This window comes from Sebastes umbrosus, chromosome 14 (assembly GCF_015220745.1).
Source record: "Sebastes umbrosus isolate fSebUmb1 chromosome 14, fSebUmb1.pri, whole genome shotgun sequence".
Taxonomy (NCBI): domain Eukaryota; kingdom Metazoa; phylum Chordata; class Actinopteri; order Perciformes; family Sebastidae; genus Sebastes; species Sebastes umbrosus.
Window position 1 is genome coordinate 31,833,677 of NC_051282.1, and position 25,327 is coordinate 31,859,003.

The following is a 25,327-nucleotide window of genomic DNA, read 5'->3' on the forward strand; positions in this document are numbered from 1 at the left end:
TTATGTATTTTCCCATGGATGTTTACCATTGAGGTGTCTATTACTATACTATTTAAAATGTCTAAACATATAATCCTATTATCTTTGTATTTTTTCAGCATTTAATTTCGTATTTAATTATTTCCCAATTTATTCTTTTGTTTACATTCATTTCAGTTGATTTATTTCCCTATTTATCAATTTCCCCACAGATGTTTATCATGGAAGTATCTCACAAAAACATTATAAAAATAAGTTTAGAATTGTACAATGATTGAAGAGCTTGTATGTTTACTGTTTTTAAAATTGTCTAAACATAAATCCATTATCTTTGTATTTCCAGCATTTAATTTCATATTTAATTATTTCCCAATTTATTCTTTTGTTTACATTTATTTCAGTTTATTTATTTCCCCACAGATGTTTACCATGGAGGTATCTATTACTAAACTATTTAAATTATCTAAACATATGATCCCATTATCTTTGTATTTTCAGCATTTAATCTCTTTTTTCTGTAAAACTATTTTGAATACAGGACGTATAATACAGTGTTTAACACTGTGGTACTGAGACATAATAATATAATAATATATGAATATTATCTCACAGAGAGCAACTTCTGCTTTTATTATTTTCAATAACAGTAAAAAAGTAATAAGTACAGGTTATAGTACAGACACAAAAACAGTAAAAAATAACTTTAGAATTGTACAATGATGGAAGGGCTCGTATATGTTTACTGTTAAAAATGTCCAAACATATAATCCCGTCATCTTTTATCGTCAGCATTTACAAATAAAGTGACTTTTTTACAAATAAAGTAACTAACGTACCAGCTGAGTGGTTTTACACGTATATAATAGAGGTTGTGAAATGACTCTAAGTCCAAACTTCGATGATGTCTCCGTCCTCCATGTCCAGCTGAGCCGGCGTCTGTCTGTCCGTCACTTTGCAGCCGTCGAAGTGGAAGCGGACCGTCCTCTGGGCGACGGTGGACATATTTGACAGGTACCGGGAGAAGACGGAGCTCAGCGGTGCGTCCTGAAACACACACACACACACACAGGATATGACATCACTGCTGCTGAAACAAACAGAAAGCTGATGACGGAGGGAAGAAGAAGAGGAGCTACGAACTCTGTGCAGAGAGAACTCCTGAGAAGAGTCTCGGTCTTTGCTCTGCAGCCTCACGGTGATGCTGCCGCTGCTGCTGCTGAAGTCGCCCGCACTTTTATCCTCCGCCGCCATGACGACGCACTCTGCACAATAAACAGAAAAAAAGCACTTTGGTCCAGATTGAATCATCTCAACAACTACTGGATGAACTGTGATGAGTCATTTATGAATGGGCAACTCCGGGTCTGAAGCCAATGCTGAAACGTCTTAAACCTGCATTCTCTCTAGCAGCCAGCAGGGGGCGACTCCTCTGGTTCTATAGAAGTCTCTGAGTAAATGAGCATACTTCTCTCTTGATTATTCACCTCAGTAAACATTGTAAACATGAGTTTATGGTCTCAGTCTCTAGTTTCAAGTCTTCTTCAGTACAGCATGATGTTCATTTAGTAAATGATGGTCCCATTTAGAGTCAGATAGACCATAAAGCAGGAGATGCTTTAGGGCGGGGCTACCTTGTGATTGACAGGTTGCTACCACGGCGTTGTCTGTGTTTTCCTCTTAGAACTTAGAACTGTTTTTTTTTTCTGTATAAATTGAATGTTTCTTCCACCTTTGTGTTTGCGTTGAGCGGTGTGGTCAAGAATTATGGTTTGGTGCCCTCTGGTGGTCTAATGAAGAAACTGCACCAGTTGACTTTAATACATGCACACTATACACTAAACAGGTCAATTATAAATACACAAAAAACTAATTGATGATTTATTCTATTAAACACATCTCAATATAACTAACAAGCTGGAGGAATCTATCAGACATCACAAGCTGTCAACATTATCTAGAGCCCTGATCTCATTGCTGGTTTACAAAAGAACGTTCTTACAGTTGTCATGTGACGTCATGTGACCCACCTATGATGTCAGCGATGCCGAGGCCGAGCTCACCGACGGTGGAGTCCGTTGGAAGCTCCACTTCCTCCCTCATCAGCAGGAGGCAATGAGGAGGGACGTTTAGGACGACGGACAGCCGGGTCACCACGTCGCTTAAAGGCGTCGACTAAAAACAAACAAACAAACAAACCACGTGTCAGACAACACAAACGGGTGACATCATCATCACGCACTACTACTCAGAGCGGCGTCTCTGACGTTACACACCGACAGAACGGGGATCTTGTGGACGTCTGTCCGGCAGCGGATCTTGAGGGGGATCTCGCGGACCAACGAGCTGTGAGGAGAATCCTGAAGACTGGGGTTCTGGTTCACGATGAGGACGTCGTCGTCATCGTCGTCATCGTGCACCTCGACGGACTTCCTTCCCAGAGGTTCAGGAGACATGAGGGAGTTCACCGCCCGGAGCTTTCTGTCGATCTCGCTGAGGAACACAAACCACCGGTGTGAACCACTTTGAGCTCCATGACGTGCTATAAATACAATCATTAGTATCATATACAGAGAGAGAGAGAGAGAGAGAGAGAGAGAGAGAGAGAGAGAGAGAGAGAGAGGGAGAGAGAGAGAGAGAGAGAGAGAGAGAGAAAGAGAAAGAGAGAGAGAGAGAGAGAGAGAGTGAGAGAGAGAGAGAGAGTGTGAGAGAGAGAGAGAGAGAGAGAGAGAGAGAGAGAGAGTGAGAGAGAGAGAGAGTGAGAGAGAGAGAGAGAGAGAGTGAGAGAGAGAGAGTGAGAGAGTCACCTGATCTTCCTCTTGACCTGTCTGGACTGTTTCTGGACGGGACTCTCTGGAGGAGACGGGCAGCGGATGGCTGCTCTGAAACAAAAGGTGAGAAACGTGTTAAATTAAACGGTTATTAGAACCCTGCTGACTGGAGGAGGACGAGAGGGAAGTAACACTTGGAGAAGATCTGAGTTCAGAGCTGTGAATGAATGAATTTATCTGTTGTGAAGGAGACAATCGGATCACGATTTTGGATTCCCACAATTAAATGAACACCGTCGGCTGTGATGTTTAAAAAAGCGTGCTCCGTTTTGGCTTCACCTTTGGGGAGCGGTCATGCCTGTAGACTGTAAGTGGACGTAGTCGCTGTGACGTCACCCATTGGTTGATGGATCGCCGTTTTCAAGCCTTGATTTCGGCCTTTTGGCCGTCGCCATCTTGGCTTTTGGCTGTAGCTATCTTGGTTTTAACCCGTCGCCATACTTGTTTTCGGCCGTTGCCATCTTGGTTTTTTGCAACCAGAGGTGACACTAGAGGGTGGCGCTAAGTGCAACCAAACGCTGAATAAGACATTTCTAGGCGACCAAAAAGATTATAATTAACTTTGATGAAGTGAAATCACGCTGTGAAGGGGTTAAAGTTGGAAGATGAAAACGGAGCTACTAGGACACGCTCTGTGAATAAAGACCAGTCTTATTTTGATACAAAGATTTGTACATCAGCAGAAATGTAGCCCAACATGGAAGATATAAATCGTGGTGAATAATCGGGATCTCAATATTGATCAAAGTAATCGTGATTATCATTTTGACCATAATCCTGCCGTCCTAATCTAAATGCAGATTTACTGATTTACATCCCACTTTTTTTTTAACTACTTACGGTTGTGTTTTGTTCTGTACGTGTTCTGCTTCGTCCTCCTCAGAGTCACTGAGGGCGACGACGGCCGCTGCCGCTGCCGCTGCCGCCGGTCCTCGAGATGAAAACTGTGACCACAAACTGTCGTCTGCAGCGTCGTCTGTTCAGAGACACAAACAATCAGACTTACAGTATTAAAGCGACCCGACTCTTGTTCAACTCTTTCTGGGTTTTAACTCTTTCTGGGTTTTAACTCTTTCTGGGTTTTTCACCTCCGTTTTTACCTGAGATTTCCTTTTCACTGAACATGGCCGCCGTCGGCTTCATCTGCAGACTGCTGCTCACCTGAAAACAAAACCAGCTGATTCAGAGCGCACGTCATCGCTGGTGGTCAAACATTTAAAAACATCCAATATATCGTCACAAAGCTTTGGTCCTAAAACGTGAAATCACTGTTGTAGATACATGTAGATACATAGATTAAAAAATAAATATCTTATAATTAAAAAATAAAAAGCAAAAATAAATAAAGGCATTTAAATATTCATAAAAATAAATAAATAGAAAATAAATGCAAAAATAAAAAAATACATTTTGAAATTAATAAAAATGAATAAATATTTAAAACATAAATGCAAAAAAATAAGTAGATAGCAAATAAATGAATAAATAAATTCAAAAATAGATAACAAATTTAAAAATGTGTAAAAAATAAAAAAATAAATAAAAAGGAAAATTAAACAGAAGCCTAAATAAATAAGGGAATTATTACAAAGATAAATAAATAAAGAAGCAAATATATAATAACAGAAATATCAATTCATGTCACATTTTATCAATTAATTAATTAATGGCTACATTTATTATCAAAATTATTTTTGCTGCATTTAGTTACATATTTATTTATTTATTTATTTATTATTTATTTCGGTAGGTTCCGTCCCCCATAGAGTCAGCCTTCACTGACCGCTGGCGGTCTACCTTGTTGGAGTAAACGGGCACCGAGACGATAGCTGAAGGGTCGAGGATGCGTCTGCGTTTGGGTCGAGGCTTCGCAGCCAGCTGCTCACTGTCAGACACCTGAGAACAGACAGAGGCTTACATTAAGACACGCAATACATGTAGAGAAATATAAGTAATAATAATAAAAATAAGAAATGAGAGTATAAGAAATATGTACAAATATTTACATTAAGACATGCAATATATGTGGAGAAATATAAGTAAATAATAAAAATGAAAAATATCAGAAAGATGTACAAATATTTACATTAGGACATACAAAATATGAAGCGAATATATGTAAATAATAAAAATTAGAATATAAGAAATATGTACAAATATTTATATTATGACAAGCAATATATGTAGAGAAATATAAGTAAATAAAAATAAGAAATGAGAATATATGAAATATGTACAAATATTTACATTAAGACACAATATATGTAGAGAAATATATGTAAATAATAAAAATGGGAATAAAAGAAATATGTATAAATATTTACATTAAAACACAATATATGTAGAGAAATATAAGTAAATAATAAAAATGAGAATATAAAAAAATATGTGCATTAAAGACATACAATATATAAAATACAACCACAGCACAAATAAGTAAATACAAAATGCTGAGAAGTGGGATCTATTAAGTGTATTAAATATATAATTTAATGCAATTATAGTATAAATATGAATTAAATAAGAATATTAAATGAAATGTACAGTATAAATGCAGTGTTAATGCCAGGGTATTACACAGTTGGATTATTGTACAGTCAGTAAAGAATACGTCTTAATAAAAAATAAAATTAATCTATAATAATACACCATCTGAATATGCAAAGTAACTAAAGCTGTCAGATAAATGTAGTGGAGTAAAAAGTACAATATTTACCTCTGAGATATGATGTCAGCTGACTTCCTACACATCACTCTTTTAATTACTTAGCCCTAGTTTCTCCTCTGTGTTATTTATTAGTATGATTTTGTGAGTGTATAGCGTCCTTGGGTTTCTGTATAAGTCCAATTTATTATTATTATTATTATTATTATTATTATAGATGTAGTGCAGGAAAATGGAAATACTCAAGTAAAGTACAAGTATCTCAAATGTATAGAAGTACAGTACCTGTCTAACTGTACTTCCTCTCCACCACTGCTACATGACCCGTACTAAGATGCTGAATAAACATAATATAATGACTGATCAGTGCATTTCCTGCAGGAGCTGAGAGCTAACGTTAACCAGTTCAATCTGTTGTTTTTTAAACTATTCTTGTTATTCTACAGCTTTACAGATCCAGCTACAACGTGTTTAGTTTAGTTAACGTGGTTAAAGTGGTAGTTTAATAGTTTAATAGTCACCATCACAACAACAGAGAGTTTAAACTAAACCGAAACCAAAGGTCACCTGCTGCAGGCTTTTATTCTGAAGGGCTAACAGTAAGGTTAGCTAACCTCTGATGCTAATAAAGAGACACTTTAGAGGCACTTTAATCTGTTTCTGAGGCTTCACATCGAAACTATTCACTCTCTGCTAGTAGAGACTTTAATCACAGACACATTTCACCTGTTATTGTTGACTTAATTCACAGATTAAAGCTTGTTTTTAACCGTTATTCAGACACTCACCGTGTTAACCGCCTCAGCCATGATCCACTGCTGCTGCCTTCACGGACTGTGGGATAATCAGACACTCACCGTGTTAACCGCCTCAGCCATGATCCACTGCTGCCTTCATGGACTGTGGGATATTATAGTTATTAGAGGATTTTCCATGGTGTAGTGTTGCATTCACGTCCTGTGGGAAATATACTTTGTGCTCTCTGTCCCAAAAGCTTTGAAAAAAATTGTGGAAAGGGCTTTTTGCATATTCTGCACCCTCAGCCTGGAATTTGCTCCAAAATAACCAAAAAATCAAGGAGCTGGTATCATTAAATAATTTGAATTTTTTTTTATTTTTATCATTGCGTTATAAAGTGATTACAAAACAACTGAAGACATGTGCAGGGACATATATAAAAAAAGACCAAAATATATTATACAGAGAAAGACAAATTACAAAGTACAAAAACAAAACAAAACAAAACTAAGACAACACAAGGGGATGGAAGCAGATTGAAGAATGTGTGTGTGTGTGTGTGTGTGTGTGTGTGTGTGTGTGATGTGGATAATGGGTGTGTGTGATGTGGATAATGGGTGTGTGTTTGGCATTTAATGAGGCTAGATGGTCATATATGACATATATCTACTCTTAAACACATACAGACATCCTTCCTTTTATGTGTAGAGCACAGGGGGAGCAAAAACAAAACAAAAAGAAAATAAATGTGTAAAATATATATATATATATATATATATATAATACAGTATATACACATACACATATATATTAATAATATAAATAATAATAAAGATGATGATGATGATAATGGTCATGATAATTATATCAATAAAAATAATAATACCAACACTTACAATAATAAGTGAGATAAATAAATAAATAAATAAGTAAATAATAACAATAATAAAGAAAAAAAAATGTTTTAAGTTAATTCGAAGGTCATATATAATTATAACTGTGTATGTGTGTGTGCGTTGCGTGTACGTGTGTGTGCGTGGCGTGTATGTGTGTGTGCGTGGCGTGTATGTGTGTGTGCGTGGCATGTATGTGTGTGTGCGTGGTGTGCGTGGCGTGTATGTGTGTGTGCGTGGAGTGTATGTGTGTGCGTGGCGTGTATGTGTGTGTGTGTGGAGTGTATGTGTGTGTGCGTGGCGTGTATGTGTGTGTGTGTGTGTGGTGTGTATGTGTGTGTGCGTGGCGTGTATGTGTGTGTGTGGTGTGTATGTGTGTGTGCGTAGAGTGTATGTGTGTGTGCGTGGTGTGTATGTGTGTGTGCGTGGCGTGTATGTGTGTGTGCCTTGCGTGTATGTGTGTGTGCGTGGCGTGTATGTGTGTGTGTGGTGTGTATGTGTGTGTGCGTGGCGTGTATGTGTGTGTGCGTGGTGTGTATGTGTGTGTGCGTGGCGTATATGTGTGTGTGCGTTGCGTGTATGTGTGTGTGCGTGGCGTGTATGTGTGTGTGTGGTGTGTATGTGTGTGTGCGTGGCGTGTATGTGTGTGTGTGGTGTGTATGTGTGTGTGCGTGGCGTGTATGTGTGTGCGTGGTGTGTATGTGTGTGTGCGTGGCGTGTATGTGTGTGTGCGTTGCGTGTATGTGTGTGTGCGTGGCGTGTATGTGTGTGTGGGTGGGCAGAAATGGATTAAAACATTGTTTAATCTAGATGAAGGCTTTAGAAGCAGACTCTGTGGCATGCCAATGTTTTCAGCTCCCTTGTTGTTCAGCTGAATCCCAGAAAAGTTCCTTCTTGTCCCCCCATTTGTCTTCAGATAGTTCTCCTTTAATGCACATGTTAGTGCTTTTAGTGTTTGTGAATTATATTTTATCTGTATTTGTGTCTCCGTCTGCAGCTTAGTGTTCTTGCTGCTGACCGTCTCGGCCACGTCTCCCTTGGAAAAGAGGTTCTTGATCTCAACGGGACTAACCTGGTTAAATAAAGGTTTAATAAAAATAAATAAAATACTGAACACGGATGATTATGTTATTATGTTTATACATCATCTTTGGCTACAGTACAGTTAATTTAGCAGTGTTGTAGTAGTTATTCAGGTACTGTACTTACGTATAATTTTGAGATACTTGTACTTTACTTGAGTATTTGAATATATATATTATACACTATATATATAATATATATATATTTACACTGAATATGAAATACATCTACTCTACCTATTTTACAAGTGCAATTACCTCTGTTTACATTACATCTATTTTATATTTTATATCTCTAGTGTAACACTTGTTTCTATTTATTTATTACATCTACTCTACCTGTTTTATTTGCTTTATAACTGTGTGTGTTTTACCTGTTATATGTTTTATCTGCCTCGTTTAGTCTTGTCAAGTATTTGTTTTAAAGCACTGACCAGAAGTGGCAGCTGTGAATCTGGTTGTATTTAATAGGACGACAATAAAGCTTTCTATTCTATTCTCCATTTCCATTTTTCTGCACGACATCTCAGAGGTAAATATTGTTCTTCTTACTCCACTACATTTATCTGACAGCTTTAGTTACTTTGCAGATTCAGATGGTTTATTATAGATTCATTTCATTTTTTTATTAAGACGTATTTTTTTTACTGACTGTACAATAATTTGTGCAATAAATCAACAGTGTAATATCCTGGCATTAATACTGCATTTATACTGTACATTTCAATTAATATTCTTATTTAATTAATATCTATACTATAATTGCATTTATATATTCAATACACTTAATAGATCCCACTTCTCAGTATTTTGTATTTACTTATTTGCACTGTGGTTGTATGTTTTATATTGTATGTCTCTAATGCACATATTTCTTATATTCTTATTTTTATTATTTACTACATTTATCTACATATATTGCATGTCTTAATATAAATATTTGTACACATTTCTTTTATTCTCATATTATTTACTTATATTTCTCTACATATACTGCATCTCTTAATGTGAATATTTGTTCACATTTTATTATAATTATTATTTACTTACATCACTCTACATATGTATTTGTACATATTTCATATATTCAAATTTTCTATTATTTACTTCTATTATTTACTTATATTATATATAACGCGTCTTGAGATAACTTCTGTTGTGATTTGACGCTATACAAAAATGAATTGAATTGAATTGAATATTCTCATTTTTATTATTTACTTATATTTCTCTACATATTTTGTGTTATATATTGTAGCATTATGTACATAACTCACACTGATTACTGATTAGGAACATACATATATGTAAATTGATTGTAATGTACAATGTTGGATTATGTGATTTTAAGGTCTGCAAACTAGCTACGGCTAGAAGTCTCAAGTAATATGTACATTTGAAATAATGTCATATATAATTGAATTAGCTCATTTATCTCAACACTGAGAGCTCAGATGTGGGACATGAAGAAGAAGTGATGTTTGGACCCATAAAATGATTCATACATTTTTATTAAATCACATTATTTTGTAATTATTATTTTTGATGTGAAGATGGGTGATAATAACACTGCGTGTATATATTTATCAAAATGTCATTGCTGGGACTTAAAAATGCCCGAAGCTGCAGAAACACCCTAAAACATCTGTTCAGGTTGTTTCAGTCTCCATACTGACTGACTGGGGTGTTTTTATTATAACTTTATTTTGTCTCTTTTCCTGAGTGGACACTGAACAGACTCAAAGCAGTCGGCGGTCGGCGGTCTGGATTTAGGACACAGCTTTTAGTTCACATGTCTTGGTGGTGATTTTGACATTTAAGAGATGTTGAGCATTAAACCATCTGTTATTGTGTCTTTGATTGACTTAATGCCGTTTCCCAGCTCGGCTCCAAGACTCTAATGTCACATTCACACCAAGAGCGAAGCGAAAATTTGCCTCGCTTAACTCGCGCCAGTTGGACCGCCGGTATCATCTGTGTTCTCGACGTGCCGGAGAGGAGGAGGAGCCTGTCTCCATGGATACCAACAACTTCTCCTTCCTCCATCAACCATGGAGGCAATAACCTCTGTAGCTGCTTTGTACATGTTGATGTCAGAAAACCAAACGCCGTCGTGTCTGGGTTCATAACGTCACCTGGCGGCGAGCTGTATTCACATAAAGTGACATCACACTGACTGTATCCAGCAGCTACACGTCTCTACTGCGGTATGAACCCAAAATAAACAGATTGTGCTGTGATTTAATATCAATAAACAGATCAAAATGATGCTGGAATAACTACATGATGATGCTGATTAGTAAAAACTGTGAATTCATGCTTTGTCAGGTCTGTTACCATGACGACACGCAGACAACTTTTAAAATGCATGTTTTCTGAATGGAGTCTGGATGGATCAGTGCCAGACTATGCAGCTGCTCCATCAACACACAACATGAAATCTTCTAGGCATAAAAACGGCAATTTGCATCGCCCGGTGTGAATTTGCATCTCTTCGCCTCTTTGCATTGACTCGCATCGTGCAAAACTTCGCTTCGCGCTTGGTGTGAACGCACCACTAGAAGATTACACCCTTCCATGACCAGTCAGTGGATCAGAACCTGCTCCAAGAGATTTGAAACACAAACACGAGAGAGTCTACTTTGAGTTTTGACACGTTTTCATACAAAAATCAGCGCAATTTCAAAATATAACAACGCTCCCAGACGGGCTTCAACTTCGTCCTTCATGTCCGGACATCCAGTCAGCGGTCACTTCTTCTTGTTCTCTTTGCAGGCGACCACGTAACGCTGAGCCACATTGAGCGGCGGGGAGTAACCGTCGGCGTACGACGTGTCCTCGAACAGCACCGAGTAGTCGTCCTGAGGCTGCAGACAAACAAACACATGCTGAGGTTAGCGAGGGAGGAACATCATCTTCCTCACCAGATTCACACGTGAAGAAACACAAACAAACAGAAGCAGAACTCAGGATTAGGTTCTGGATCTGGTTGTGAGTTTCTTGTGTGCACAGACGTTGTGGAGTCGTCAGCTCTGAACAGACTGTAGATCTATAATAAGCAGAGCGGGGCTGTGTTACTGTCATCAGGCCACGCCGACTACAAGAAATACAGAATACTTTGTCCACTTTGTGAATACAATAGGCCGAAAGTTGTCTTTGGTTTACATGATAGTTTATTTATTGGATTAAATCCAAAGTTTGATCCATCCATCCTCTGAATGCTCTAGGTCTCTAGTTTGATCCATCCATCCTCTGAATGCTCTAGGTCTCTAGTTTGATCTATCCATCCTCTGAATGCTCTAGGTCTCTAGTTTGATCCATCCATCCTCTGAATGGTCTAGGTCTCTAGTTTGATCCATCCATCCTCTGAATGCTCTAGGTCTCTAGTTTGTGTCTGTAAAGTTTCATGAGGCTGTGATTATCCTAGAGGTCACCACAGGTCATTTTATACAGTGAGGTCAATGAAATGTCTCCTATGATGTCCCTCTGTGTAACATTTGTGTACTCAGATAAATGTGAATGTTCTGGGAAAGCACACACTGTACTAGTTTAGATACATTTCTTATCATCCTCACACCTGCACTCTGCTAAAACTAGCTAATCTCAAGTAACTCTTTTTATGAACAGACAATGCTTTCACTCAGAAGCAGGGTGGAAGGTCGGGCCACAAGGCGGGGAAGGCTAAACCAAGATTATAAAGAATGCTGTAGTGAGGGAGCTCTCTGTCTTTTACACGGACTTTGTCTGCTGTTTGGACCCAAATGCATTTGCTTAATAAATTGTAATTGCCTCTTGACTGAATGACCAGAGACTGTTTATTAAATCATTTCTCCGACAGCGTCTCACCCTGTGTGGAGGGGCGTGGATGAGGGCCCGGTAGAAGCAGGTGGTCTGGGGGTAGAGGGCCAGCACCAGCTGGTCCTTACTGAACAGGGCCTCTGGGTCCGTCTCTGGGTTGGCCTTCCACTGAGGCAGAGGGATGATCCTCCGTCTGCTCAGAGTGTGTCTCCTGATCACACAAACACACAACGGCTGTTTAGAAACCACATTTAGAGCTGGAAGAGGATTTATTATCATCGTTACATCCGGCTCGCTCTCTACTCCTTCATTTAGAGAACACAGGAACTGGAGTATACAAAGGTCTTATTTCATAATTAAGAGTTAGGCAATAAAGAAAAAGAAATAAAGAAATAATAGATAAAGAGAAGAAGAAAATGATGCTCACTCTTTGCCCTCTTCATCAATGTCGTCCACTTCATACCTGCAGAGACAGAGAGGTGAAGACATGTCAACATGAGGGACGACGTCGGACCGTGGGACACGATGAGCGAGAATAAAGTCATATCATAAAGTAGTAATGTTACCTTCTATTTTCTTTTTTTCTCGTAAACTTCCGACTTTATTCTGTAAATCTCAGATGTTTTTTCCCTCAATGTGGTCCTAATACTCCGTAGTACATTTGCTCTTTGGCCCTCACTGCATTAGACTTATATACTATATACTTATAAATACACCAATAATATTAAATAATATGATTATTTATGATGTAAAACTCGGATGCTTTAAGTACATTTTGTTGAGAATACTTGTGTACTTTGAATGCAGGAGTATTTGTGAATACTTGCTCCCCTGTGGTGACGGTGTGTGTGATGTTCTCACTTGTTGGTGGAGTGGTTGTAGCTGACCACCTCAGCCAGGATCCACTGCTCGTCTCCGTCCACGGCCTTCACCCTCGCCGCCACCTTGTCGCCCTGTTTGGCCACGTAGTCGCTGCTGGCCGGCGTCGCCCCGCACAGAGGAGGCGGGCTGATACAGACAACGACGAGGAGGAGAAGGAGGAGAAGTACTTCGTTATTTCAACGTGTACCACTTTAGAGCAGCTTCGGACAAACATCAGACACCTGGATCAGGTGTTCACAGACCACAGGATCTACTCCAGGCAGTATGATCCGGTATCTCAAGGTCCAGTTTTATGAAATAAAGGTTTGTAAACGCACTCACTGAGTTGCCAGTTTATGGCGCTACAATCCAGTAAAAACAGCAATAACTCCTCCCTGTGGTGTGTGATGAAGCCTGCAGGGTTTAATAATGTGGGAACTGTGTGTGTCTACTGCGACTGTACCTCTCGCCCGGCTTGCCGATCCACAGAGGGAGCGTCATGGCCGATTGCTGGAGGAGCGTCATCAGGACGCCTCGCCTCATCGTCTTCCTGGGGGGGTCGCTGTCGCTGTAAACTCCTGCCATCTTAGCGGCTGTAAAAAAAAAAGGAAACATATTCAGATCTGAATCCGTTGCAGAGATCCTGCTGTAGACGGTTTCAATATGTCACGTACCTATTCTCCTCTCCTCCAACAAAGACTTGATCTCTGCGATCTTATCGAGAGCGTGACGCAAGATGCTGTGAGGAATAAAAGAAAGAAGAGAACAAAGAGCGTTGAGAGTGTGAACTCTAAAGCTGTGTTCAGACAAAGAGTGAAGTGACTTTGAATCAGACCGCCAGGATCATTTGTGTTCATTCGCTCTAGACCAGGGGTCAACAACCTGCGTCTCTTTAGCCCCAATTTGCATTACCCGGCGCAAAATTCACGTCTCTTTGCACTGACTTTGTATGTGATTGTGCCGCGTGAAAACTTGGCTTTGCTCCTGGTGTGAACGCACCATAACACCTGGACAGAGACGCTCGTGGCAGCATGAATGAAATCTGGACATCTCAAAACAAACTGACGATTTGATTTCAATGTTTCTTGTTGTTTATGTGGATGTTACGCCTTCATGGTGGCGGTGAATATTAATATCCAGCAATTGATTTTATTGTGAAGAATATAGGAAATGAAACGTGTTTAACCACCGTTTTACAGCCGTGTTTACACACGCCTTCAAGCAGGCAGCTCTGTTTGTCATGGAGATGCAAATCCCTGCCGTGCTGGGCTGACGGGCCGAGTCAAACCGAGGCGAGCTAAGCCAAGCCAGCACACATGTATGGAAAAACCCTAAAAGTGTCGACTCACCTGCACTCTGCCTCAGCGTCGGCTTTGGCCGTGGTGTACAGTCCTCTCAGCTTGGTCCGGTAGTATGGGGACGCTGAAGGAGACACAGGAACAAGACAAAATGTAGAAGAGCAACTGGTAACCAGCTAGAAAAGCAGTGTGTGTGTTTTGTAAATAGAAAAAGAGTTCACAATGTGGTGACTGACTTTTGTTTTCCGTCTGCATCCTCTCGTGTGTTTTCTGAATGTTGAGCAGATTGTGTTCGCTGCGTGACCTCTCCTCCTGAAAACACAGACATGATCATTTAGATCTAAACATTTAACCCCTTTAATCAGTGTTTAATAACTATCGACCAATGCTACTGACTTACCTGAGTCTGTTTGATGAGCTGATGGAGCTCTGTGAGCAGCTCGGCAATCTTGGTATCGGCTGACATGTCTGTAGCTTCAAGGTTTTAGCATTCAGATAAGAGTCTTGTTAGAACACCGTTGATACAAAACCCCATCAAGAAATCTGTCATTTTAAAGGCACAGCTTCTGATAGAATAATGACTGGAAGCAGTTAGTAGGACCAAAACAAAGTGTTATAAATGTTAACACTGCATTAATGGCACATTGGGTGAAAGCCGAATAATTAAGTGGATGATACTGGTTTTGATTAATGTGCTACTATGTCTTTATATCTCCTGAATAACAAGGTATCTCTGAATTTACATATTTCTGAATGGAGTTTGGTTTTAAGTGATGGAGCTCTGTGAGCAGCTCGACAATCTTGGTATCGGCTGACATGTCTGTAGCTTCAAGGTTTTAGCATTCAGATAAGAGTCTTGTTAGAACAGCTTTGATACAAAACCCCATCAAGAAATCTGTCATTTTAAAGGCACAGCTTCTGATAGAATAATGACTGGAAGCAGCTAGTAGGACCAAAACAAACTGGTATAAATGTTGTATTATATTAAAATGGTACATTGGATGAAAGCCGAATAAAGAAGTGGGCTATCCCGAGTTTGAATAATGTCTTATTACAGTTTTATATCTCCAGAATAACAAGGTATCTCTGAATTGAGTGATTTCTGAATGGAGTTTGGTGTAAACTGTGATTGTAAACAAACAGCTCGTAAAGAGGATAAAGAGACAACTAGCATTTTGGGTTCAAACGACGGGAAAATACACAACTTTGTTTCAATAAAACTAGTTAAAATGTTCAAGCTACCTTTTAATAATGATATAAATGAGTCAGGTAACATTGTGGCTCCTTTAGGCTAACTGTTAGCTCTCTGAGTTAGCATGGTTAATAAACTGTGAGATTTGTTTTCATGCAACAGAAACATCAGCTGAACATATTTCCACGTGTATAACTTAATAAACTCGCTGTGCTTGAACCTTTCCTCCACCAACATGAAGATGAACTCACCGTGTTTCTGTTGTTTACTGTCGACTAGCTGCTAGCTGCTAGCTGCTAGCTAACAACACACATTAGCTGCTGTTGCTTCTTCTTCTTCGTTGGTGTTAGTTAGTGTTGAGTTGGCGAACCCGCTTCTCACAGCGCCACCAGCCGGACGGACCCGGAACTGCATGTTTCACACAGAAAAGATGAATTCTCTCAGTTTGTTGTTGACACAAGTACAATTTTGATTAAAAAACATTAACTGTCTCAGTAAATTATTATACTTTAAATAATTTTTTTTAAATTAAATATGTAGATATAATACTTTTCACTGATTTGTGAAAAAAATACAAGCAAGCTTTTTTATAACTATATATTTATAATTATAAAAACATCATTATAAAAAAGTGTAATTCATATTTTTATATTTTAAATGTTACTATTATAATATTGTAATTATTAATTATTATATATTAGTAATATTTTTAATTACTGTTGTAGAATACTTTTACTTAAGTTATATTTTAAATGCAGGTATTTTACTTCTATTTTTTTTTTACTTTTTGTAGAATACTTTTACTTAATAATATTTTGAATGCAGGTATTTTACTTGTATTGTTTCTTACTGTTGTAGAATACTTTTACTTAAGTTATATTTTGAATGCAGGTATTTTAATTGTATTTTTTTTTATTGCTGTAGAATACATTTACGTAAATAATATTTTGAATGCAGGTATTTTACTTGTATTGTTTCTTACTGTTGTAGAATACTTTTACTTCAGTAAATGATGTGAATACTTCCTCTGACAACATCCACTTGCACTATAGAGTAGATGTGAGTGCAGTAACCTGCAGCCAGATGAGCTTGTGGACCTACTGTAATCAAGCCTATTTTTACGTGCATGTTTTGCACATGTTGGAGGTACTTTGGCCGGCGCCAGATGTCACGTACAAACTGTGTCAGCAGATAAACATCCTGTGAATTAATGATTAATAATATCTGACCTAAATCCGAGTCTTTATCAATCAGTAGTTCATCGTTATCAATGTGAGATAAACACTTTTTAATAACCTTCAGAGAAACTTAATGAACTGCTTCCCACAGAGACTAATGTCTGGACATGGATAAAGAAAATAGATATAATCATAAATAAATAATAATTTATAATAATAACAATAACAATAATGATAATAACAATAATAATAATAATAATAATAATAATAATAATAATAATAATAATAATAATAATAATAATAATAAATAAATAAATAATAAAAACATTGCACACATGGCCCATCAGTGTTTTAATATTTTCTAAGTATTTGTTTTATAATGTAAAATATTTAAACTGTTATGCATCTGAAGACATTCACGCATGTTTCTGTATGATTATAGATAAATGATCCTGCCTTTAAAAACTATTTGGCACATTATAACTTTTACTGATATTTATTATAAGTTTAAAAACAAACAACAACATTACAAGTTTAAAAAAATTGTCTCTATTTTTTAGCAAGTTGTAGAATATCTTAGAATGACGAGACACAAGTGTAAAGAGAATAAAAATAAATAACAGAATAAATAAAAAAAAGAATAAACAAAAAATAAAGCTGCATTGAATTGAATCTTTTCATTTTTATTTTATTTATAAAAAGTTGGAGCTTTCTTGCTGAGAGTCTGATGTTCACGTTGACACCACGCTCACGTCTGTACGGTCGATATGAAGCAAAGAGACGAAACTCTGCTGTTTTTTTGACAACAGCTGCTGCCGCCATTTTGGACTGAAAACTCTTATTATATTTATAATATTTTAATTGTTCAACACAGGACATTTCAGTAGAATAAGACAATAAAACAGAAATAATATTGTTTTACTTTGGTACGTCTCTTTGTAGGCGGACGTTTTACTGGCGTCCGGTAGTCACTTTCAGTCCAAAATGGCAGAAGCATAGACTGGAAACGGGGAAACTGCTAGCATGGCTCCGTCCCACCAGCAGCTCTGTAATTAATCAACACGTTATATATCTGCTTTGTTTTCTAGGATTAGTGTGTCAGGCTCTCCAGGAAATAGTAAACTTAATGGTTGCAAGACACCAGTTTCTGCTCCACCTCAATAATGAATAGCAGTCTGAGCCATGAAAGCTCCACAGCAGAACACCAGCAGGTTGATTATCAGGATTAAAGAGTAATATTATTATTCATTAAGCGTGAATAACCTTTAAAACTAGGTCAGAATACATGTCGTCTGGTTGGGTCGGACCATAAAGCTGATATCTTATCGGTGTGTACACTGCTGGGTGTGTTTCCTGAACAGACAGAACTGAGGGCAGAGCAGCACATGCTTCTGCAAATATTTACAGAACTGAGTCTGAGGAGGAGGAGGAGGAGGAGGAGGAGGAGGAGAGGAGAAGGAGAGAAACACAGAGAGAGAGATAAACACAACCAGAGCTCAGAGGAAACACCCTGAATAACAGGAGCTGCTGCTGAGGTTTCATAAAACAGCAGAAATGTGAATGGAGTCTGGTTGGTTCTCTCAGAGACGGAAAACTGTTTTGACTCACTGGAACGTTCTTCACACAGTCATGAGAGGAGAATGAGGAGGAAGAGAGGGGGAAGAGAGGAGGAGAAGGAGGTAGGAAGAGAGGAGGAGGGAGGAAGAGAGGAGGAGAGAGGAGGAAGAGGAGGAGGAGGAAGAGGAGAGGAGGAGGAGGGGAGAGGAGAAAGAGGAGGAGGAAGAGGAGGAAGAGAGGAAGAGAGGAGGAGAGAGGAGAAAGAGGAGGAGGAGAGAGAGGAGGAAGAGAGAGAGGCGGAAGAGGAGGGAGAGAGAGAGGAGGAAGAGGAGGAAGAGAGAGAGGAGAAGGAGAGAGAGGAAGAGGAGGAGAGGAGGAGAGAGGAGGAGGGGAGAGGAGGAAGAGGAGGAAGAGAGGAGGAGGAGAGGAGGGAGAGGAGGAAGAGGAGGAGGAGAGGAGGAAGAGAGAAAAACAAGTTAAAAACTCAAAAACACAACAAAATGTGAATGGTGTCTGGTTGGTTTTCTCTGAGACTGAAGAGTGTTACGACTCAGTGGAATGTTCTTCACACAGTCATGAGAGGAGGAGGAGGAAGAGAGGAGGAAGAGAGGCGGAGGAGAGAAAACTAGTTAAAACTGCAGATGAAAGGAAACATGAGCTGCTGCAGCGTTTTCATAAAACAGCAGAGATGTGAATGGAGTCTGGTTGTTTCTCTCTGAGACTGAAGACTGTTTATTACTCAGTGGAACGTTCTTCAGTCAGTCAGCTGTTTATTTAAAGCTGTTTATTTAAAGGAGAACGTCCTGATGACGTGAACTGAGACACATTATGAGTAAATAATAAAGTCATGAGACGATGACTCAACTCTTCATACAGTCAGATAAACAAACTTTACTCAGGACTTTACAACTCAAACAGCCCTCATAAACCGCTGTTATGTTTGATTATAATGATTATTGGTTATAATAGGCTTGTATACATATATTGACATATATATATACTTTACTTTTAAAGAGTGTGTTTTTCCTCCCAGCTGTGTTGGTGGGTTCAGAGACTAAAAGCAGATGATGGTGGAGAGATGAAGGCCTGTAATTATGATGACGTATGGATGAGTGGAGCTTAAACTCAGAGAGTGACCGGACTTTTCCTTCTGCTGTTAGAAACCATGTTTGTGTTTACAGCTGCACCAGGATACATCTTCTTATGTTAAAACTCTTGTATCATCAGGCTGAATATATATATATATATAACAAAATGTATAAAATATAATACATTTAAATAACACATTATAAAAAATATATAATAAATAAATAAGATATAAAAGTATAAAGCAGTTTCAGACAACAGACAGAAAGAAAAAGAAAAGTGTACCTGTTTTATATAATATATATATACATTTATAAATATATACATATAAATGTATAAATAAATATAATAATAAATATATAAAATATATTTGAATAATACATTATGGTATAATATAATATATAATTTATTATAAATATAATGAATAAATAAAATAAATATGTAAGTATATAAATTATATATACATATTTATGAATACATATAATAATACTAATAAATTAAAATAATAAATTAAAATAATGTATTATATAATAAAATAAAAATAAATTTGATAAAATATAAAAAATATTTAAATAATTTACTATATAATAAAATATAATATATTAATACAATAAAAATATAATTAATATATGTATATATATATATATATATATATATAAGTTTCAAGTTTACGTGTCTCTCCATGTTTTCTCAGTTTTGAGCTTGTTGCAGATTTAAATCTCCTGTAATATTATTTTAAGTTTCAGACTGAAGTGTTTATTCTGATCTGTTAATTTCAATGTGGCCGTGCACGTGTTCACTTTCTCTGTGCACTTTTACTCTCTGACAAGTTCAGTCCAAAGTTTGTTTTAGAATAAAATGTCACGAGGTGTTTGACAATGATTAGATAAGATAACAACACACACACACACACACACACACACACACACACTGGGCAGACGGAGGTCATGTGACTGGCGTGGACGCTGAATGAGGTCAGGGCTGCAGTCGGCGTGAAGCGAGCAGCTGCTGATAAACTCAGAAAAACACTGAAGGTCAGAGTCAAATGTAGGACGATAAACACCAGAGTCCATCCAATAAAACGTTGTTTTAACAAAACAGCAGAAAATAACATCATCGAGCAGAGTCACAACTCTCTCATCAGGTCACTGAGGTCACAGTGTTTCTATTCTATTCATGTGTTTCAGCTTTCACATTAACACATGGTGAAAAGAAAGCTAAAAATGAATAATATATATTAATTAAAAAGCATTTTTTCCATCATGTCAGGAGATAAAATTCACAAAAACGGAATAATAAATAATAAATAAAATGTGAAAAATCTATTTTTGACTACATTAAAATTCACTTTTGTCTACATTTGCGTCCTAAAAGACTTCTTTTTCTTAAAACAAGTGAAAAAATCTGCAAGCACAGTGAAAATATGTGAATCTATTCCCAACAGAAATCCTCTCTTTTAAATAATGTCAGAGTGTAAACACAGTTTGTGAATATAATGAAGCTGCTGCTCATTACAGTTTAGGATGCCGGGACGTTAATGGACCTATAACACCAGAACTAATACTAATGGGACTAAACTCTAAAATGTTATTCTGTGTTTTCACACATTTATCTGCTAAAACGACGCAATGATTTATATTCTTACAGGTTCAACTGACAGGTTCTATAATTTATATATATATATATATATATATATATATATATATATATTAATTATATATTTATTTTATCAATTTATTATATTTTATTATATAGTAAATTATTTTATTTTATTTATTTATTTATTTATTATAAATTGTATATATTTTTCATTATATTTATTTATAAATATGTATATATATATAAATTATATATTTATTTTATCAATTTATTATATTTTATTATATAGTAAATTATTTTAATTTATTTGATATTTTATCAAATGTATTTTATTTTATAATATAATAAATTATTTCAATTTATTATTATATTTATTTACAAATATGTATATAAATAATGTATATACTTACATATTCATTTTACTTTTACATTATATTTATAATACATTATGTATTATATTGTATCATAATTTATTATTTTAATTTATTTTATATTATTATATTTATTTATAAATATGTATATAAATAATTTATATACTTATATATTCATTTTATATATTCGTTATATTTATAATAAATTATATATTATATTATATCATAATTTATTATCTAAATTAATTTTAAATATTTATTATTATATTTATTTATAAATATGTATATATACAAATTATATATTTATTTTATTATATAATAAATTATTTCAATTTATTATTATATTTATTAAGAAATATGTATATAAATAATTTATATACTTACATATTCATTTTATTTATTCATTATATTTATAATAAATTATATATTATATTATATCATCATTTATTATTTTAATTTATTTTATTTTGCATTATTATATTTACTTATAAATATGTATATAAATAATTTATATACTTACATATTAATTTTATTTATTAATTTATTTATAATAAATTGTATATTATATCATAATTTATTATCTACATTTTTAATATATTTATTATTATATTCATTTATAAATATGTATATATATAATATATTAACATCTTTATTTTATTTATTTATTATATTTGATCATATAATAAATTATCATAATTTATCATTTAAATTTATTTTATTTATTTTTAAATATATAGATTTATATATATTATATAAATGTACGATTTGTAATAGCCTATAGTCTCTAAACAGGTACGCTTTTCTTTTTCTTCTGTCTGTTGTCTGATATATTTACATACTTATTTTATTATATAATAAATTATCAGAATTTATTATTTAAATGTATTTCATTTAATCATTATATTTATCTATAAATATATATATATATATATATACAGGGAGGAGGAGGAGAAGGAGGAAGAAGAGGAGGAAGAAGAGGAGGAGGAAGAGGAGGAGTAGGAGAAGGAAGAGGAGGAAGAGGGGGAGGAGGAGGAGGAAGAAGAAGAGGAGAGGAGGAGGAGGAGGAGGAAGAGTAGGAGGAGAAAGAAGAAGAGGAGAGGAGGAGGAGGAGGAAGAGTAGGAGTAGGAGAAGGAAGAGGAGGAAGAGGAGGAGGAGGAGGAAGAGGAGGAGGAGAAAGAAGAAGAGGAGAGGAGGAAGAGGAGGAAGAGTAGGAGGAGGAAGAAGAAGAGGAGAGGAGGAGGAGGAGGAAGAGTAGGAGGAGAAAGAAGAAGAGGAGAGGAGGAGGAGGAGGAAGAGTAGGAGGAGAAAGAAGAAGAGGAGGAGGAGGAGGAAGAGGAGGAGGAGAAAGAAGAAGAGGAGAGGAGGAGGAGGAGGAAGAGTAGGAGGAGAAAGAAGAAGAGGAGGAGGAGGAAGAGGAGGAAGAGTAGGAGGAGAAAGAAGAAGAGGAGGAGCTGAATGTCTCCGTTATAAAAACACCTCTGGAGAACTCTGGGAGAAAAACATCTGGTTGTTTTGCTCTCAGAGAAGAAGAAGACACATCTGGACAGATTGATCTGTTGTTGTTGTTGTTTCTGAAGTTTAACAAAGTTTCTCTCAGTGATCCAACAACTAACCTTTATAACTCAACATGAGTCACGTCGACGTGAACAACCTGAAGCCTTCCAGCTTTGAAGACGAGTACTACGACAAATATGAATATTATAACTTAACCGACAAATACACAGGTGAGAAAACAATAACCTTCTTCTGCTTCTTCTTCTGTCTGACTGTAAACCTGAGCAATCTCCACTGAAAATACCTCTAAAATGTTTTGTTTTATTGTTTGTTAAATTTAAATGTGTTTTTGTCAACAGAAGGCTCAGCTCGTAAAGGCAGAACAAAGAAGGAGGCCAGTGATAACACCAACAGACACAATCCGTCCGGACACGAGCGCAAAATAGTGGAGAAGCTCCAGAACACGGAGAAGAAAGCCAAGGAGTGAATACTGAGGTGTGTTTATGTGCTGACATCACTGTTAACTCTTTGTTTATGTCTCTATATCTATATGCCGAATTCAAGAGTGGATGTTATATTAATGGTTGCTAACGTTTGTATTTAAACTTTAATCAGTCAATTAGTTAAATTGATGAATCATTAAATGACATCTGGCAACTTTAGAACGTTCAACTCTTCCTTTAAGAATCTCTCGCTTTAACAGCTCTTCCTCCGCAGCGCTCAACCGGGCGGCTGCGACTCAAAGCGGATTTCTGTACTCAAATAAGTGTTAGTCTTTTATTCATGTCTTTATAATCTTATGCCGAATTAGAGATTGACTATTGTAATTGTTGTTGATAAAGTTGCTGAATCATTTTATGTGCTTTATGCCTTCACAGCTTAGCAGATACTTAAAATTTGCACATTTCTCAATGAGGTTTGGTATATGAAATTTGAGAATGTAGGCAGGGACTTGCTCTAAAGGAGGTGTTTACTCTTTGTCCATGTCTGTGTAACATTACGCCGAATCTGCAAGGGACTATTGGACTTGTTGTTAATAAAGTTGTTGAATCATTTTATATTCTATGTGATTCAACAAAGTAGTAAATACCTTAAATTGGCAATTTTGTAAATGACATTTAGCACAAGGGATGTTTTGTAGGTTTTCGTGGTGAGGATCTCTGACAGAAGTGTTAACTCTTTGTTTATGTCTCTATATCTATATGCCGAATTAGAGAGTGACTGTTATATTCGTGACTGGTTAAATCGCTGAATCATTTTATGTGTTTAATGCCTTCACAGCTTAGCAGATACTTAAAATTGGCCCATTTCTCAATGAAGTTTGGTAAATGAAATTTGAGAATGTAGGCAGGGACATTCAAGAAGGATTCAAGTGTTGAGGAATTATGACTTAAACAACCAAACTCACCCAAGTTGAACTTTCCCTTTAAGAACCTCCTCCTTTAACTGCCCATCCTCCACAGTTTAAGTGGATGTTTTGCTGCCAACTTGCTCTAAAGGAGGTGTTTACTCTTTGTCTAGTCTGTGTAACAGTATATCAGTCTAATGCAGTGAGGGCCAAAGAGACAATGTACTACAGAGTATTAGGGCCACATTGAGGGAAAAAACATCTGAGATTTACACAATAAAGTCAGAATATTATGAGAATAAAGTCATAATATTACGAGAATACGATTTTTATTTTTAAATATATATATAATGATTCAGTATTTATCTTTCACTTAACCACAACCATCCTGTTTGTCTAATCCAGGGCGACTCGGACGGCTCATCCCGGAAACCGACCACGGCCTCCTTGGCGACAGAACGAGACGTAGAAACGGCAGGAGCGTCCCGAAGCTCCGACGGGCGAAGGTTTAACCTGGGCGTGAAGAGGAGCCAGATCCAGATGTTCCAGTGAGGAGATCTCCATCGTGGCAGCAGACCGCGGCTCCTCCGCCTGTAGGTTGTTGTAAAGCACTCACCTGTAGGCGTGTACCTGCACGGCTGCCTGGTCAGACCGTGACGGTGCACATGTGATTGAGGTGACATGTGGTGTCAGTTGGGTGATTTCGGTGTGTTGACAAGTTTTCAATGGATTTTTAAAAAAGTTTTTTTACTATTAAAATGATTCTGACGTGACTTTGTGTTTGTTTTTCTTCCCAAGAGGTTCAAAACTGATGAAGAAACACTCAATTAAAGGAACTCCTGTATCCAGTAGATATTAAACCTCAGATATCAAACCGTGTCCATCACAGATTCATAATCATGTTGATTCATTATATATAATAATTACAATCATTTAAAAAAAGAGAATCTTAAAGAATCCTCTTCGCCTTTTTTTACGTCGCCATCTTTGTTTTGGATGCCGCCAATTTGGTTTTTGGCCGTCGCCATCTTGGTTTTTGGTTTTTGGGGTTTTAGCCGTAGCCATTTTGGTTTTTAGATGTCGCCATATTGGTTTTTGGCCGTCGCCATCTTGGCTTTTGGATGCCGCCATTTTGGTTTTTGGCCATCGCCATCTTGGTTTTTGCAACCAGAAGTGACAGGAGAGGGCGGAGCTAAGAACATCCAAACGCTGATTAAGACATTTTTAGGCGACCAAAAATGTTTCAATTAATTGTATTTTGAATATAAAACTAAACTCAAACCACCAAATATAATATATATAAACCAAAGTGTCTTCAGGTATATATGTATATAAGGATTTGTATATAAGTAAATGCAT

At 36.6% G+C, this 25,327-nt stretch overlaps 3 protein-coding genes across 6 annotated transcripts; 1 reads left to right on the top strand and 2 right to left on the bottom strand.

Annotated features, from left to right (window-relative positions):
• Positions 1–580: 580 nt before the first annotated feature.
• On the bottom strand, positions 581–6,443 carry LOC119502098 (nuclear factor of activated T cells 2 interacting protein). 2 transcript variants are annotated; one of them, XM_037792973.1, is made up of 9 exons: positions 6,330–6,443; positions 4,605–4,703; positions 3,908–3,968; positions 3,648–3,783; positions 2,784–2,858; positions 2,253–2,469; positions 2,007–2,151; positions 1,120–1,241; positions 581–1,023 (listed from the first exon to the last, which is right to left on the bottom strand). In XM_037792973.1, exons 1-9 carry the CDS (start codon positions 6,348–6,350, stop codon positions 862–864), a joined length of 1,038 nt encoding a protein of 345 aa, XP_037648901.1. In that variant the 5' UTR covers positions 6,351–6,443; the 3' UTR covers positions 581–861. The 2 variants fall into 2 exon arrangements, with proteins under 2 accessions (XP_037648901.1, XP_037648900.1); XM_037792972.1 differs by having other exon boundaries at positions 6,261–6,386.
• Positions 6,444–9,678: 3,235 nt separating this feature from the next.
• Positions 9,679–24,045, bottom strand: sgf29 (SAGA complex associated factor 29). Of its 3 annotated transcripts, none has more exons than XM_037792299.1 (11): positions 24,029–24,045; positions 15,586–15,742; positions 14,543–14,616; positions 14,379–14,454; positions 14,194–14,266; positions 13,519–13,583; positions 13,308–13,437; positions 12,845–12,991; positions 12,411–12,446; positions 12,032–12,194; positions 9,679–11,052 (listed from the first exon to the last, which is right to left on the bottom strand). In XM_037792299.1, the coding sequence occupies exons 3-11, from the start codon at positions 14,606–14,608 to the stop codon at positions 10,936–10,938; spliced, it is 873 nt and encodes a 290-aa protein (XP_037648227.1). In that variant the 5' UTR covers positions 14,609–14,616; positions 15,586–15,742; positions 24,029–24,045; the 3' UTR covers positions 9,679–10,935. The 3 variants fall into 3 exon arrangements, with proteins under 3 accessions (XP_037648227.1, XP_037648225.1, XP_037648224.1); XM_037792297.1 differs by having other exon boundaries at positions 15,566–15,742; XM_037792296.1 differs by having other exon boundaries at positions 14,543–14,619; positions 15,533–15,742.
• nupr1b (nuclear protein 1b) lies at positions 22,612–24,741 on the top strand. The gene is made up of 3 exons (XM_037792304.1): positions 22,612–22,850; positions 22,980–23,115; positions 24,374–24,741. The coding sequence occupies exons 1-2, from the start codon at positions 22,754–22,756 to the stop codon at positions 23,105–23,107; spliced, it is 225 nt and encodes a 74-aa protein (XP_037648232.1). The 5' UTR covers positions 22,612–22,753; the 3' UTR covers positions 23,108–23,115; positions 24,374–24,741.
• Positions 24,742–25,327: the final 586 nt, after the last annotated feature.